The 16,987-nt window shown below is 51.4% G+C and overlaps 1 protein-coding gene across 1 annotated transcript; it reads right to left on the bottom strand.

Moving 5' to 3' along the window:
• Positions 1 to 969: 969 nt before the first annotated feature.
• Positions 970 to 1,677, bottom strand: LOC124672581 (dehydration-responsive element-binding protein 1J-like). The gene has a single exon (XM_047208793.1). It carries the CDS (start codon positions 1,675 to 1,677, stop codon positions 970 to 972), a length of 708 nt encoding a protein of 235 aa, XP_047064749.1.
• Between the last annotated feature and the right edge of the window lie 15,310 nt (positions 1,678 to 16,987).

Genomic DNA, 16,987 nt, shown 5'->3' with positions numbered 1-16,987 from the left:
CTTCGAATAATAAAACACCTTTATCGAAAAGAAAAAAAAAAGCCTTAGGAAGTGTGACGATCGATCAAGTTCGCCGCCTTGTTGTTCGGGCCGGCGGGCTGTCAGGTCGTAGGTCGACTAGTTTCGAGGTAGCGCGTGTCCGGGCGGCGCGTGGGATAGGACAACAGTTGCCTTTCCGGCTGCAACGGGGCCAGTTAATTCAGTCAACTGAACCTGTTACCTTGGCGGCTCGGCTCATGACTTTGTGTGCTCAAGATCGAGATGACCTCTGCAAGAGCAAATGAGCGTTGTGTGATGTGTGTGATGATGAACACTAGTAAGCAGCACGACCGTGTCGCTGCCAAGTTGCGTGCGGCTGTTCGAGCGCGCCTGCGGCCTGGTTTCGCCCGCAGGTCGCCGTTGCATGCCGACTTCCGGCCACGGAGGGCAACGCAGCAATGCCAATCTCCGACTGATGGAGAGTTGTGTCTCGTTAATTTCCCGAGTGTTACTATACTGAATATAATTGATCTGATCAGATGACGACGTCTGATGTTAGTAGGAGTAAATGATCCCCACTAGTGTCTTCCTTCTTCATTTGCAGGTAACCACGGGTACACAGAGTGTTTTGACTTGATCTCGAAAGAAAACAAGTGGTTTGACATCTCTTTCAATTGGTGCCTAGCAGAACTTCTGGTGGATCGATACAATCTTGGAGAAGAGAAAATCGATCTATGTAATACGACGATTCAAACAAGTGTTTTGACATGTACATAAATAAATTCAGGAAAAAATACAAAGATTTCAGATATGTATTTGAGGAAATATGAAATGCTCCCGCCAAATTGTTGGCAGGTTCAATGTACGTGGTACTAGTACATTTGTTCAACTTCTGATTTGTGAGAATCCGTCAATCTGTTTCATCCTAACTTCTAACTACCGGTTAAAGAACCTCACACTGCATTGTTATGCATAGCGTGTATACAGTAGCTAGCTCCACAGGTCCATTTCAGCGCCGCCGCATTCGTCGTCCTCCAAGCAGTCCACGGCGGCCGGCGGCGGTTCCAGCAGCAGCCCTTGGGCCAAGTTAGCGTAGTACGAATCGGCATCCATGCCGCCGAACATGTCACCATGGAACATGTCAGTGTCCAATGCTGCCCCTGCCGGGAGTGCATCTGCCGCAGCGGAAGTTGCCCCCAAGTCGCTGTCAGTCAATGCAGGCGCCGATGAAGCCTCCGAAGCGCCTCCATAGGCGGCGGCGGCGCGTCTGGTGGCCACCCGGCGCTGGAAGTCCGCCACGGCCTCGTTGGCCGCGCGCTGGACGTCGGATAGGCCGGAAGCGGCCGGCGCGCCCGGCGGGACGTGGAGCAGCCACGCCGAGTCGGCGAAGTTGAGGCTGGCGGAGGGCCCGCGCAGCGCTAGCATGGCGGCGTCGTGCGCGCGCGCGGCCGCCTCGGCGGTGTCGAAGGTGCCGACCCAGAGGCGTTCCCCGCGGCTCCCCGGCACGCGCACCTCGCACACCCACCGCCCCGCCGTGCCGCGGCGCCGCACCCCGCGGAACACCGGGTGCCGCGTCTCCTGGAACTTGGTGCGCCCCGCGGGGCGTTTCGGCGGCGACGGCCAGCTACTGTCAGTCGTGCTCCGGCTCCAAGACGTCGGAGAAGAGCTGCTGCTCGATCGCTCGGTGCTTCTCCGCATGGACGGCGCGCGCGGCTGGCGCGTCGATCGTCTTCTTGTGCTTTGCTACTGGCTACAGTTTGGTCGTGCTCCCGTCTGGAGTATGGAGCGAGAGCGTATATATAGGTTGCCTGATTTGCGGCCGTTCCGTGATCAGGATCGGACGAAGACTTGTGTAAGAATGACGTAGGCGGTGATCGCTTGCTTGCATCGGCCGCCCTACGAACGCATGCTGTCAGAGCGCAGTCAGAGAGAGACTTTCTTCTTTCTCCTCTAGCTTGATTTCGCTACTCGATCGATCTGTTTGACCTGGGCAAAGAGATTCCTTGATACCAAAACCGAGGGCGCGCATGTAGTGAGATACTATATACGTACGCCCACCTCCACGTACTAGATACGTACGTCCGTCGCAGATATATGTAGGAACATACGAGCTCCGAAGAGGGCAAACAGATTTGAACACCACTACTTAAAAGAAGTGAGTCGCATACTTGCATTGCAAGGCTTGGCCCTACCTCGTTGGATCGTGTTAGACCAATCTAACTCATCCTTAAAATAATTAATTTTTAAATTTTTTTTTTGAAAATTTTATCCTCTAGCTTCTGTAAAACTTGGCTGATCCATAATTTTTTTTGGATTTACTAGAGATCAGATGTTTGATGTTTACTAGGAAATTTGCCCATGCGTTGCTATGGGTTATCCGTCCGCTTACGAAGATACGCGAATCTACGCCGCGATGGGACCTTTCTATGCAGTGATCCGCCCCTGTCCATGGCCAAGTTTTTTCATCGTCGCACTTGTTCCATGCTCAATTCTAGTACAACCCCCTCTACACGTCGTTCTCAAGCAGTTTAAAATCAGGCTTTTGATTGTCCACATCCGCCCCATCACGCAAAACCTGCATCCCCACTCGATTTGCACCCCGTGAAGACTGTGAGGAAGTGCACTTCATGAAGCAAAAAATAAGTTATTCTGATATTAAAAGGAGGAATGTTTCTTCCGTTGTTTTGACGCACTTGATTTTCTTTACATTGCATCATTGAGTAATTGCTGACATTGAAAATTGCATAACTAATTTATGTTATATCCTTTACATTCTCTCGCTCGTGCTCCTAGAAAAAATATATCACACAAACTATACTAACACTGGACAACATGTCTTGGCAGCCCTAATCTGTACTGAATTCAGCACAATTGCTGCTAACAGATGCCATCAAGATATTTGATACGGGCATAAGCACTACCAACTAACATATTTCATCAGAGTTTCTCAGTTCATTCAGTACCAGATCGTCAGACAGAGCAACTGATCGAGCTAACTGTGTACTAAGATTTACAGCGACAAAATTGCAGGCACAACTTTGGGTCGAGTAAAGACACTGAAATCAAATACACCAAAGGTAGACGTTTAGGATTCAGAAAACGAGCTGCTTCACCACGGCACTTCTGTAGCGTAGCAGTGACAAAAAGGATGGATGGATCGTTGAACACGGACAGCTTCTATTACTCGTTGCTGGCGATTTCCTTCGTGATTGCCTCAGGGTCCACCACGCCATGGTTGTGCAGCAGGCTCTCAAGGGAAGTTCATGGAGAAGCCGCTTGAAGGAGCTGCCACATGCAGCTCCCTCTTCTTCTTGTCTCCTACCTCTCAACTAAGGATGAAGAAGACTCACGCGAGTACACACTGGACACAAAAACGCACACAACACACGCATATACCAAGGAAGAATACCACAAGAGCTTTGCCCAGACTCTCTTCCCTGGAACTCACAAGTGCTACATTGTTTTTCTGCCCCGCAGGCCACTCTTTTTCTCATTCCATTGCTCAGCTTAAATACAGTACAAAGGTATTTTTTTCGAGAATACACCCTGGAAGGTGTACTAATCATATAGAAGAAAGGGCAAGAAAGCCCGAACCACGAGTGCTACTGCCAACAGGGGGTGGCAGCTCCCCTACAAAAACGAAAGCCTAATCTCCGTCCCGCCACGAAAAAGGAAAAGACTCAGAAAAACCGAAGGACTCCGAGCGGAAAAGCCTAGCTACACGCCACCTCTGAAACTCCTCCCTAATCCTATGCCGAATGGTCTCCACCGCCGGGGTGGCGCCATTGAACACCACGTCATTCCTATGCCTCCAGATACACCAGAAAACAAGGATGACCGCCGTCCACAAGTCCCTGCGCACGGCACCGGGGCAATGAAGCGAGGTCCACCGAGTGCACTATCTCGGAGCCCGCACCAGGCATCCACTCCAACCTGTTCCACCGCGTCAACGCCCACGCCCAGACCTCACGGGCAACCACGCAACCAAGCGGGAGGTGTTGGAGCGTCTCCTGCTCCCGGTCGCGAGAGGGCGAGCCGCCGGCCGCGCCGAGCCACGCCTCCGGAGCCTATCCGCCGTCCAACATCCGTTACGGGACACAAGCCAAGCAAAGAACTTGCAGCTGTATGGCGCCCTCGAGCGCCAAATCTCCGAAGCAACCGGCGCCACCGTAGTACCCGCAAAGAAGGCCGCGTAAGCCGACCTCGCGGAGAAATTCCGGTCCGCCGACCACCGCCACACGAAGGAGTCCTCTCGCTCCGGGTCCGGGGTGACACCGGCGAGGATGCCCCATAGGTGGAAGAACTCCGCCACCGCTGCAGGACTCAGGTCCGGCCCACAATCGCGCAGCCACTCCCCGGCGAGGCCATCCTTGACCGAGCGAGCCTTGGCCTTCCGGATCGGAACCAAAGCCGCCAAATTGGGTGCGTGGTCCGCCACCCTAGCGCCACTGCAGCCAGCGATCCTTCCAGAATAAAGCTCTTGCCCCGTTGCCAACCACCACCGCCGTGGCGGAATCGAAGAGGGCCCGGGCCAGGGAGGGAACCTTGAGATCAAACTCCGCCCAAGCCTTGGTCGCGTCCACTCTCTGTAGCCACGCCCACCGGCAACGTAGCGCCAGATTGAGGAACTGAAGGTTGGGAAGGCCCAGACCCCCACAGGATTTAGGAGAGGTCACCTTGTCCCAGGCCACCAGGCAGTGGCCGCCACTCACGTCCGCCCTAGCCTTCCACATGAAGCCCCGGCAAATCTTCCTGAGAGCCTGCATCGTCTTGGGGGGGGATGTCCAGCGACATCATCGCGTGAACCGGAATGGCGCTGAGGGTGGTCTGCACCAGAATCGTCCGCCCCCCACGGTTGAGCAATCGGGCACTCCACAGGGGCAGCCGGCTTGCTGCCCTTTCCACCACGGGTTGCAGCTGAGCCGCGGTAACCTTGCGCAGCCCAAGGGGTAGGCCCAGATACTTGCAGGGCCAACCCTCTACCGAGCACTGCAAAATCGACTGAGCCAACTCCACTTGCTCCACGGTGCAACGAATAGGGTGGAGGGAGCACTTGGTTCGGTTGGTGCGGAGGCCCGAGGCCTCCCCGAAATCCTCCACCACTGCTGCACAAGCCAGCAAATCCGCCCTCTCTGGTTTGATGAAGGTCACCACGTCGTCCGCGTACATAGAGGTACGGTGGAGGAGACCACGTGGGGCGAGCCGCGAAAGCAACCCCTCAGAAGTGGCCTTTTGAAGGAGGAGGTGAAGTGCCTCCATCACCGAATCGAAGAGCAAGCGGGAGAGGGATCCCCTTGCCGCAGTCCACGCTCGTTGTAGATCAAGTCACCCGCGGCACCATTCACCAGGACCCTGGTAGAAGCCGTGCTAAGTAACCCCACCACCATCGCAGTCCAACGTGGGCCAAACCCCAACTTGATCATAATCTGAAGGAGAAAGGCCCAATCCACAGTGTCAAAGGCCTTGGTGATATCCAACTTGAACATCAAGGCCGGTGATTTGAGGGCGTTCGGCCGCCTCGCCGTGCACCTGGACCAAGCCGGAAGTTGTCGTGCGAGCATCTACCTCCGATGAACGCGCTTTGGTGAGGCCCGATGAGCTGCGGCATACGCGGCGCCGGGCGCACCGAGAGGACCTTCGCCAATAACTTGGCCACACCGTGAATGAGGCTGATCGGCCCGAAGTCTTTAACCTCCACCGCCTCGGCGTGCTTGGGGAGCGGCGTGATCAACGCCCGATTAGCCACATGCAGCCCACGGTAGTCCCCAAGCCACATGGCCCGGAAGGCGTCCATCACATCATGCTTGATGATCTCCCAACATGACGTGTAGAATCGACCAGTGAAGCCGTCGGGCCCGGGCGCCTTGTCAGGCTCCTGAGCCTTGACCACGTTCCACACCTCCTCCTCCGAGAAGGGAGCGTCCAACTCCACAAGGTCGTGCGACTGCATGCCCAAGTAATCGAGGTCGAGGGAGAAACCGCGATCAGGGGAGGAGCCAAGTAATTGCTCATAGAAGGCGTCCGCCGCCTTGGCCTTGCCTTCCTGATCCGTCACAAGAGACCCATCCACTTTGAAGTGAGCGATGAAGTTTTTCCTCCGCCGATGGTTGGCGTAAAGGTGGAAGAAGCGGGTGCACGCATCCCCCTCGCTCAACCACGTGATCCTGGATCGCTGGCGTGCGATCGTCCTCTCAAGCGATGCAAGACCCAACAACTTCCTCTTAAGGAGCTTCCGCAACCCACGCTCGCCGCGGGAAAGCGCCCGCGACTCCATAGCCACATCCAGTCGCAGGATCAACTCGTTCGCCACCAGAATCTGTAGCCTAACATTACCGATGAAGCGGTCGTTCCAGCTAGTCAAGGCCTTGGCGGTCGCGGACAGCTTGGCGGCCAAACGCTTGAAAGGGTTGGCCTCCACGGTCGTCGATGCCCATGCCGCCTCCACAATCTCCCGGAAACCCTCCGCCTTGGGCCAGAAGGCCTCGAAGCGGAAGCGCTTGCCCGTAGGAAAATCCGCCGCCAAGTTCAACAGGAGCGGGCAGTGGTCTGAGGTGGAAGAGCTCGGCGCCGAGAGGGTGGAGGAAGGGAAAGCAGCCTCCCAGTCCACAGTGGAGAAGACCCGATCTAACCTCTCCAGGGTCGCGCGCTCCCTCTCATTAGACCACGTGTAGCGCCTCCCGTTGAGGTATAGCTCCTTGAGCTCCAAATCGCCAAGCAGCCTACGAAACTTGCCCATCATGCGGCGGTTGAGGTTAGCATTGCTCTTATCCTGAGCATCCACGATGAGGTTGAAATCCCCTGCCACCGCCCACGGGCCAGGATGGAGATCTCTAATGTCCCTAAGCTCCTGAAGGAAGAGCACTTTGTCGGGGTCGCTTTGTGGGCCATACACTCCAGTGAACCACCATCCACTATCGCCCGCTCCTCCCACCCGCGCCGTAATGGCGTTTGGGGAGTAGTGAGGGTTGGAGAGGGCAACCACCGCCGATTTCCACGCAAGAAGAATACCACCCCGGGTGCCATCCGCGAGGAGGAAGAAGAACTGGTCGAAATCGCGGCCCATGCATCTATCCACGACTTCCCGAGAGACCACCTGTAACTTGGTCTCCTGGAAGCAAACCACACTCGCACCCGAAAGCAAAACGATCTGGTAAATAGAGTCACAACGGGCCAAAGAGTTCAGGCCCCTCACATTCCACACCAACCAGGAAACAAACTCAGACATTGAGAAAGCTACAGCAACTCCACAGACCACTAAACCACTATGTCCTCCTCTACGTCAGCCAGTGGAAGGGCCGAAGGCAACCAACCAAAGAGAGCCAAGCACGCAGTTAAGTCTTCCTCCGACATGGTCTTGTCAAAGTAGCTCAGGTAGGCATCCAACGCCTCGTCTCCAATCACCTCGCCCTCGCGAGCGATCCCCAGCTGCAGCATGAGCGCCTTTTGCTGCTGCTTGATGGGAGTGCCTGCAGCGAAGCGGCCGGCCACTCTCCTGCTGCGGCGGACCACGGAAGGCGGGGCCCTCTTTTTGCGCGGGCGCTTGGGTGCCGGCTTCGGCAGCAAAGCCGTACGACGCTGGCGACATCTGTCGCGGAAGGACTCCAGACGCATGTCGAGGCTGGTAGAAGTAGAGGAAGCAGGAACCGGACCTCCAGCCACCGGTGTGGCAGCCACAGCCTGCGAGGTTGCAGCAGCAACGCCCGGAGAGCCGTCCACAGAAACCACCGGCAACACGGCAACGGTGCGAGGTGCCGTCTGCACAAACTCCCCCTCCTCAAGCTCCTCAAGTGCAGCCCCAGCGGCGGCGGCCTGGGACAGCTCGACGGTGAAGTATGAGAGAGGTGAGCCGAAGCCACCTGATCCACGAGAGCTAACAGAAGAAGCCGGCGAGAGAGGCCCGCTAGGGGACAACGGCCCTCTCGGCGAGTGTGGCTCGTCGTCAATGGCCCAAAGAACTGGGCTCCCCTTGGGCCAGCGCGAACCCACGTCAGTCGACTGGATTGAAGAAGAGCTCGTAGCACACGGCGAGGTAGCAGCTGGCAGCGACGCTGGCCGGAACAGCGGCGGGCCAGAGCTGCCGCGGCTGCCACACAACCCCAAGCTGGAGGAACTAGCCGGAGAGGCGCTCCGCCCAGCGCCACCCAGAGGCCAACGCACCAGGCTCGGCAGAACGCCCCGCGCTGCTGCTTCCGAGAAGCTAGTTCCAGGACGCGCTGCTTCCACATGAGGCTGTTGCCGCGCGCAACAAGCCACATGTTGATGCTGGCAACCAGCTGCAGGTGCGTCCTCCTCGCAATCCACATGCAGCTGCTGCCGACCAGCTGCGGAAGTGTCCTCTGCAGGCTGCTGCTGAAACTGCCCCTCGCCGTCGTCGTCGACGTCACCTGGCGGAGGCCAAGGTCGAACGGTGGCAGAGAAACCCACCGCCACCCTGCGCTCCGCGCCTCCGCGCCACTGCCGCGCTAGCGCCTGCCTTCCCGGAGGACGAGCGTCACGGTCCGGGCCGGGAGGGCCTCTGCGGGGTGGGTGCGCCCCACTGGAGTCTCTAGGACGGCCAAAGCCGCCACCACCTTCGCCATGGTCGTCACCACGGCCGTTTCCACGATCGTCCCCGGGAGAAGGGCCGCCTGCCTCCCCAACCGGATCCTCCACACGCATGAGGTGCACCGTAGCCTCATGTCCGAGCAAGGCGACCTCCTCCGGAATCAGCGCCTCCACAGGGAGAAGGAGGTCGTCGTCCTCATCCCCAAAGAGGAGAGGCTCCGCCACCCAATTCTCCTTGGTCTTCGGAATCGACGCCGGGTCATCTGTCCACGCCGTGATCCTGAAACTCCCCATATCCTCCCTGCTGGCCGTCTCCGTTCCTAGCCGCTCCACCCAAGCAGAGGAGCCTAGGATCATCCTGGCCGTGGCCAGGTTCCACGCCACCGCCGGCACCCCAACCACTTCCAGGTGCACTCTATAGCGCATCGTGCGCCTAGTGGCCTGGAGCTGCCGGTTCCACACGCCGAAGCGCAAGGAGAAGTCGCGCCCGTCGAAAGGGTCCGCCGCCAACAAGGTGTCGCGCTTGGCCCTCGAGTCGAAGACGAACAGCAGGTCCGCCGGCCAAAACCTGTGCACCGAGAAGTGGCCCTCGAGAGCCGGGAACCGCTCCAGCACCGCCGCCGACGCAGCGGAGCAGCTCACGGCGCGCCTGGTGCCGGAGACGAAAGCCACCAGCCCCCACTTGAGGGCACGCTCCGCCTCATCGACTTCGCGAGTGCACAGTACAAAGGTATGACCATGCAGTCACTAGTGCTGCCGCTACTCACGCCACACACACACGACTAGCTCCACGTCCTGGAATCCCTCCATGATCCAGATAACTCGGTCATCCTCCACTTGCACTTGACTAGCTAACAAACTCCACGACTTGACTAACTCAACTAACTAATCCACTACTAGCTTGCATGTACCACATGATCTCATCTGTATGTGACTACTGCCGCAGCCTAGCAGATGGACACGACTTGACCGACCAAAAACAAATTAACATAATAATCTGCTAGCCAACAATATTAGTTCCAACACCGCTCACCATGGCATATCCCGGCTGGCTGGGTCGACGTCACGGGCATGGACTTGGATCCAAGCAAGTTCCTGAACACACAATCTGGGTCACCACGTCGCCGTAGGCCCGTAGCCAGCGTCCCTGAACTTCCCATAGATCACCTTGTAGCATGTCTCCCACGACCCGGATCCACATGCCTGGCCGCCGTATTAGCCACTCCCGCACGCATCCCTGCACACAAACACGATCATGATCATCTTGTCGGGTTTCGCTAGGCTGATGATGCATTCCAGGCATGTCCTCCCTGTGGAGCTTCCTTTGCTGCCGCTTCGTTTTCTGTACTACCTAATCCCCTTGTCGTACTGTTTGGTTGGGCGACAGACATCAAAAATGGGACGCCATCCATATCCCAGTATCCGTCGCCGGCGTGGGCAGGCGAAGTATCCATGTTCGAGGCAGCCTGCTCCGCCCGATCATGTAACCACGGCCAGCACGATCGATCGATCGAGTTGGGGGAATCTATCTGACCAGCGGCAGTCACTGCCCTGCCCTGCCGACGAGGGGTTTCGAGTATTTCAAGCCATACGGAGACAGATATGATCAGGCCCTGGATATGGTCGGGTCTACGTCTCTACGACTTCAGCTGCCTAAATCAAGACCTTTTACATGTTGACAAAGGGGAGTCCATGTTGATGTACCACGGCGCACGGCGCGTGGTCCCTGTAGCAGAACTCGTAGTAGCAGAACCAACCGCCCGCTGCGAAATCCAAACCGGATGTAGGTGCGACATACAAAGAACTACAGTACAACTTACGAAAACGCCCAGCCAAACGGACAAAACCCCATAGATGACGGATCAAACGACGGAAACAGTTCGTACTTTATTAGTAGTAGGTAAATATTGGGCCTAGGATTTCTAGCAGACGTTGGGTCTAGAGGAAAAAACTTTGACCCGTTTGTGACACCAGGCAGTCACCTATTGTAATTTAATAGTAAAGAAGATAAAGTGTGTAAAATTTTAATTATGGCTGCTGGAAAGTATTATTGGTATAAGAATTTTTGTAGTATTACATTTTCCGAGTCTATCCTTTATGATATACCGCATGGTCATCTAAAATTAAATATCAACATTTGTAATTGCAGTATGATCAGAGAAGGTGCCACATGGCCTTGGAAAACACAAGCAATGTTAAGAGAGTAGTTGTGCAAATGCAATGCATGTTCTTCACTCTTCACAACATATATATCTCTGTGAATTATGTTATCATATACAAAATTAAATTAAGAATCATAACGTGGTACATCACATGCCTGTGAAATATTGTAATCAAATACAAAATTAACATAATCATACTTTCTAAATGTACTCCTACAAGATAACAATACAAACACTTAAGCAAGACAAAAATATGAGAATGGAATTTACACCGGGTCTTCTCATATTGTATATACTGCATGGGAAAATGTAAGCCTTGCTATGTATTTGGATCCAAGTGAAGTAACAAAACTCAGTTAATGTTTATCATCCAAACTGTACAGATCTTAGTTTCAGTAAAGCCAGTCCAAACAAATTAGTTCTTGTATTTGGTGGTGTTACAAATTTAGGTTTATGCCAATAGATGTACTTGGAAAATAGTTCTTGTATTTGGTGGTGTTACAAATTTAGGCTGCATCTTGCAAATAATTATTTGAATTGCAACATGTACTTGGAAAATAAATATATAGCACACACTCGGAGATGCATGTGAAAAACTAAGTAATAAAATAATGCACCTGGGGAGGGAAATACTATATTGGCGCACACATTGGAATTTTTTTTTGCAAAGCTTGCTTATCACGTCATGGGGTTGGTCTAGATAACATGGCTTCATCAAGCAAGAATATGAACACCCTGAGCCCAATCTTGGCAAGCTAGACAAAGTCACGGATGCACACTTCTCAGTGCCTCACTTCTTCTACAAAGCCACCAAAATCCATAAATCCATTAAGCCCTTCATATGGAGCCTCTGAGATTTTAGTCAAACAAGACAAATAGTCAAATTGGTATTCAAAAACAATTGATCTTTTCCTGTATGTATTTTCATCTGAGAATTGGAGAAACTTGGCATGTGCCTCCACATTTGTTTTCGCTTTCCATGCTGAATAGCAGATCCATGGTGTACATTTTGACTTTTTTGTACACCTGAATCCATCACACATGGTTTTCTTACAAATAGATGGATAAGAGGGAGTAGCACAAGGCAGCCTTAAAGATCAAATCATTTTTTTAAAAGTACAACACTTGTTTTGTTAACCCTACAACTCTGATGTTCTTTAAGGACCAATAAAATTTCTTATGCTGGTGATGTCTCTCTTACACGCCTAACTAATCAAAGTAGACTCCTGCACATGCATCGCACAATGGTTTGAATCCTACACTTGTTTGGGGACCAAAAATCCTCCATGTGCTAGCAGTAAGTAAAATGCACATCTAACATCAAATGAGAGAAGACATTGCAATAGCAGAGTGTGGCCGTGTAATCCTGGAGCAGACCATGTTACGGGAATAGTCTAGGCAGTGCTCGACAAAGCTAGAACAATCAGTTTCGTCAGTGTATACCGTATGCAGTACTTCTAGCTCCGGCTCCATGGAGGATGGCTCAGGTGTGACGAGGATCTCAGCGACAAGCGGAGGGACAACTTCAGAGACTGGCCCGGAAAGTGACGACACTTGGAAGGATGGTCGAGTAGTATCCTGAAGTATGGCGGCGAAAGTTCCGTCAGGGCGCAGATCATACTCCAGCTCTGCATAGCAAATCTAGACGAAACGAATAACCATCAAATCAGAGCCTGCAAAGCACTCGAGTCGGCAGAGGAAAGGGGAAAAAATACCTAACCACGAGAGCCAAATCGAGGCGTGAATTCGGCGCTAGGAGTGGCACCGGCGTCCTTCTACTCTGCTTCGGCGGTGCCGGCATCGTCGTCGACCCGGATACGGAGCGTGAGGGCCTCGGTGGTGGGCATGGGCGGAACAAGCGAGAAGGCCGTCCATCCCTCATCGTCCTCGACCCAAAAGCTACGCGGCTTCTCCATCAGCACAGAGGAGCTTGCCAAACGCTGCCGGTGGGTTGGAGGTGGGATGAGGGCTGCTTCGAGGGGCGCTGTAACAATCACTTGCCCCGATGGATCTGGCACGTGAGTTCACGCTAGATACCATGCGTGACAGGCGCGAGAGTGAGGATAATGGGATTGAGGATTGTTTCCGGATATCTTTCTCGGGAGTTAACGGGGAAACGTGGATTGCGCCCTGAGCGAAGCGGGGCAGGACGAAGCGCGACGAAAGACGAACGTACCGTCCGTATCGATTGACGACGGAACCACAAGATTCTTTTTAGGTAGTAGAGATTATATCTCAATTGATTTCTTAGCCATTCAATTTGCCTCGTGATTTATTCTAATATGTTAGTTGCATGTGAGGTGCGATTAAATATTTTCTAGTTGCAAGTGGGTAGCAACCAAGAATTTTCATGTTGCAAGTGGGTAGCAACCAAGAATTTTCATGTTGCAAGTGAGTTGTAACTAATTAAAAAAATCCACGCCACTTACAGCTGCAGTATCTAAACGCTTCAAGATTTATGCTATGAGTTGCACATGATTTGCAAGTACTAGGTTGTAACTGAGACTTGATAATGTCACGGGCCTGACATTTAGTTAAGTCTAAGTAGGCTGAGATCTAGACTTGTCCAAAAAATTTAAAGGGCACCAAGAATCCACGCACAAGAATCTTGTATTCCTAGTTTCAGTGGCAATTTTGATAACGTAGTGGTGTAGTTTATATGAAGGAACTAAACGCAAGAAAAATAAATGTTTTATATTTTCGGGTTAAATAACCGTTGAAAATCTAAATGCAAGTAAAATGTGTTTCTTATGATAAAAAATGGGTTCGGTGCATGGGTTCACTTGTCTACTCTCTTATAAGCATGATAGACTTAAATAGGCTCCAAACATAAGTACATAACCGTAACTTCAATATGTGTTTGATAAGTATTTATATGAACATCACGTTATATGGTTTTGATGATACTACACAATAAATGGACGCCAGCGGAGAGGTGACCGCGATAATATATCTAGTACTCCCAGGCACATACGTGCTACATGATTCCAGAGCAATCCGGATCTCTCAATATAAATCAAGGGACATGATCGAACAAGCCCGGAAACTTTGACCCACCATGGCACATGTACGCATTCGTCTCCGATTTTCTCTGGATTGTGTCACACGACCTCAGAATTACAGTGTGTGAGCTCTGCCCACTTCAGATCGACCAAATTCCCAAGTTACCTGAATCTCCTAGCACGAAGCTAGACTAGCGAAGATGCACAAACACCACGGGCCCACCAGCTGAACTGGACATGGGTCGAGAGCAACAACAAACTAATTACTTTTAGAAATTGACAAAACTCTGAATTGCATTCACTATTTTCTGAAATCAACAAATATAGAAATAATGAGATTGCAATAAGGACCTAGAACTAACGCAACGCTTATGCATTGAAGTCATATTCAAGGGACAGACCGAGAAGAGTGCCCTCAGGCATGTGCTTGGGAGTATCCATGCTACATGTAGCAACAGAGGTAGGGGCGGCCGGAGGAACGCGGAGGCTGATCCAGCTTCGTGCCAGCGGCGGGTTGAGCTACGGCTGCGATGAGCTTGACTTATAATCTAGTCTATTTGTGGTGAATCGAATCTTGTCCCGTGTGTGAGGAGAGAGATTATAGAAGATTCTCTGCTAGAATGTTACAAAACACGGGGGTTTATTCGCATATGTACAATTGGGGGGTCAGGTTCTACAACTATCTTCCATCATGTCCCTTGAATGCCAATAGATGGTCCAGATTTTCCTGGAATCAAGTAGGACACAAGTGACATGTAGTACTAGATACTTTCTCAGGTGACCGCCCTACTAATATCCCCAATTTTTTATGAAAGGTAATCACACGGTCCTTTGGTAGGGGATGATTCGTGAGGTTTGTCTTAGGGCATCTCAAGTGGGCCAACCCATTTCATACACCAATTTTTTTTATATGTTTAGATCGGCTCGTGGATAGGTCAGAGGTGTGTGTCTTTCCCTAATCTTTCTATTCTTAATAGCTGATCCCATTTTCCTGCACATGCAATGTATCCACCTCATCATGTATCTACAAGCAATCCTAAACTGCCACCTCAGCAGTCTTGCCAACAAATTTTGTGAGACCACGTCATCAATTATTTTCTATTTTCCCCAGACACTAGGCAGCCATTTAATTCATCCATTAGCCGGCTCATCTATTCATTAGTTCATCTTTCTGCTGCCCTTTCCTCATAATTTTCGATTGCTCGGTTCCTCTTCCTCAACGCATAGCTGATCCCATTTTCCTGCACATGCAATGTATCCACCTCATCATGTATCTACAAGCAATCCTAAACTGCCACCTCAGCAGTCTTGCCAACAAATTTTGTGAGACTACGTCATCAATTATTTTCTATTTTCCCCAGACACTAGGCAGCCATTTAATTCATCCATTAGCCGGCTCATCTATTCATTAGTTCATCTTTCTGCTGCCCTTTCCTCATAATTTTCGACTGCTCGGTTCCTCTTCCTCAACGCATCTTAACTGCAGCCAAAACTCTCTACAAGAAGTTGACCGGAAATGGAAGAAGGGGATTCCACCGGTCCACGATCTCCACTAACGAGGTAGCTCATCAGCCTTATCTTCCCTTTTAAGACCCGGAGAAGACACCACAGCCCTACCGTGGATCTTCATCTCGCTCCCTTCCCCCTTGATGTGGAAGCCTGGCCTGCAAGCTCCGCCACAGGACGCACGCCCCGCACACACCATGAGACTAACCCACATTACCTGATAAGATCATGTTTGTTTGTTGGAGGGGCTATTCGTTTTCTCTCCTACTGCAGTGGAATGGTGGGTTCTGCATCTGGTGAGGGTTGTTTATATATTTTTTTAGTTCACCTGATAGGACTTCTCTATCTGGAGATCCCGTGCTTGAATTGAGTTTTGATTCTGGGTCATCTTCGTTTATTCTGAAGTGCAGATTCAGTATTGACCTCACATTGGTGAAAGTGTTGTGTACATGTCCTCAGCTAATTATTTTGATTATCAATCTTGATATCACAAAATATCAGTAGACAAGTTACACCGTCAGGCTTCATACTCGAGACATGGTTCTCATGATGAATAACCCAAGGCGCTCCAGTAGTCCAATCTTCCCATGTACTCTTTTTTTCTTCAAGCGGAAGCTTATATTGCATTCTGTTGTTGAAGCCACCTCTGGTTATTTCAACATTCATACTGTATTTCTATGAATTTGAAGAACAACCATTCTACATGTCAATCTCCAAATCAGGTATCAACCGTGTACTTCTATTTCTATTGCTTTCCATTATCTACTTTATCTGGAATCACATGTTTTATGAACAACATGCAGGTATAACTATCGGCATAACAAATTCAGATTGAGGATTCTAATAATTTGTCATGTGAATCCTATGTTGGTTTCTACTCTTTCCTGTTATGATTAAATTTCAGTTGACAGATCTGAGTACAACTTGTGGTACAACTGTATGAGTAAACCATTCAGGCTCAACTTTCATTACGGTTGTCACACGCTGTGAGGATCATTTCATGTTCGGGTTTGCAAATACAAAATGTTGTTTTCTTCAAGTGATAATCCTAGCTGAAACCAGGTGTGCTTTTCTTCCTTATTTATCCTCCTAGCTGTAGAACTGGGAAACACCAACTTTAATTTATATTCCTGTAATATGCTCTGCTACTTCACTTCTGCTACCACATAAGCATTTCTCGCAAATATTATTTGTCAAAATCCGAGTTATAAGTTACTATGGAGCAACTACATTGTTCAGGTTCGCTACAACAGTGATCTTCTCTTTCTTAATAGATGGCCCCATTTTGGAGCCCTCTCATGCGTCCACGTCATCACTAATTCTGCCGCGCGTTGCCTGTCGTTCGAGTGTGCTCGCTCTCTGCCTTTCCCGAATTTTCTCGACATTGGGCTAGACGTCACACATATCACATATCTGTACGTGGCCTGGGCGTGTCCACTTGGGCTTCTATTTGGGCTGGTACATGTCGCTCGCCATTCCATCTTCTTTAATTTTCCACCGCCGCGGCGATTCATGGCCATAATTGCTCGTGAAACCGCCCTATGGTGCCCATCATTCATCAGCCATCATTAAATACAGAAAAAGCTGCTTCTAGGTTAAACTTAACCGGAGCGCAGCTAGGTTGAACTGAACCGGCGCGCCTCGATCTTTAACAAGCTCCCCGTGGTTCCATGGAGATCCCGAGCGCCGGCCTGCTCACGTCCGTCTTTGGTAGAGGTCTCCGGTTTGGTTGTTGTCCGGCCAGATTCTCCTTCTCCCTTTCTTTTTATCCCCTCACTTATTTTGTCAATCTGC

This window comes from Lolium rigidum, chromosome 1 (genome assembly GCF_022539505.1).
Source record: "Lolium rigidum isolate FL_2022 chromosome 1, APGP_CSIRO_Lrig_0.1, whole genome shotgun sequence".
Classification (NCBI taxonomy): domain Eukaryota; kingdom Viridiplantae; phylum Streptophyta; class Magnoliopsida; order Poales; family Poaceae; genus Lolium; species Lolium rigidum.
The sequence above is the reverse complement of the archived record's forward strand: the minus strand, read 5'-3'. Positions and strand labels throughout refer to the sequence as shown.

Excerpts from the sequence above, each read along its gene's own strand:
- LOC124672581 (XM_047208793.1), bottom strand. The coding sequence starts at position 1,677 with ATGCGGAGAAGCACCGAGCGATCGAGCAGCAGCTCTTCTCCGACGTCT.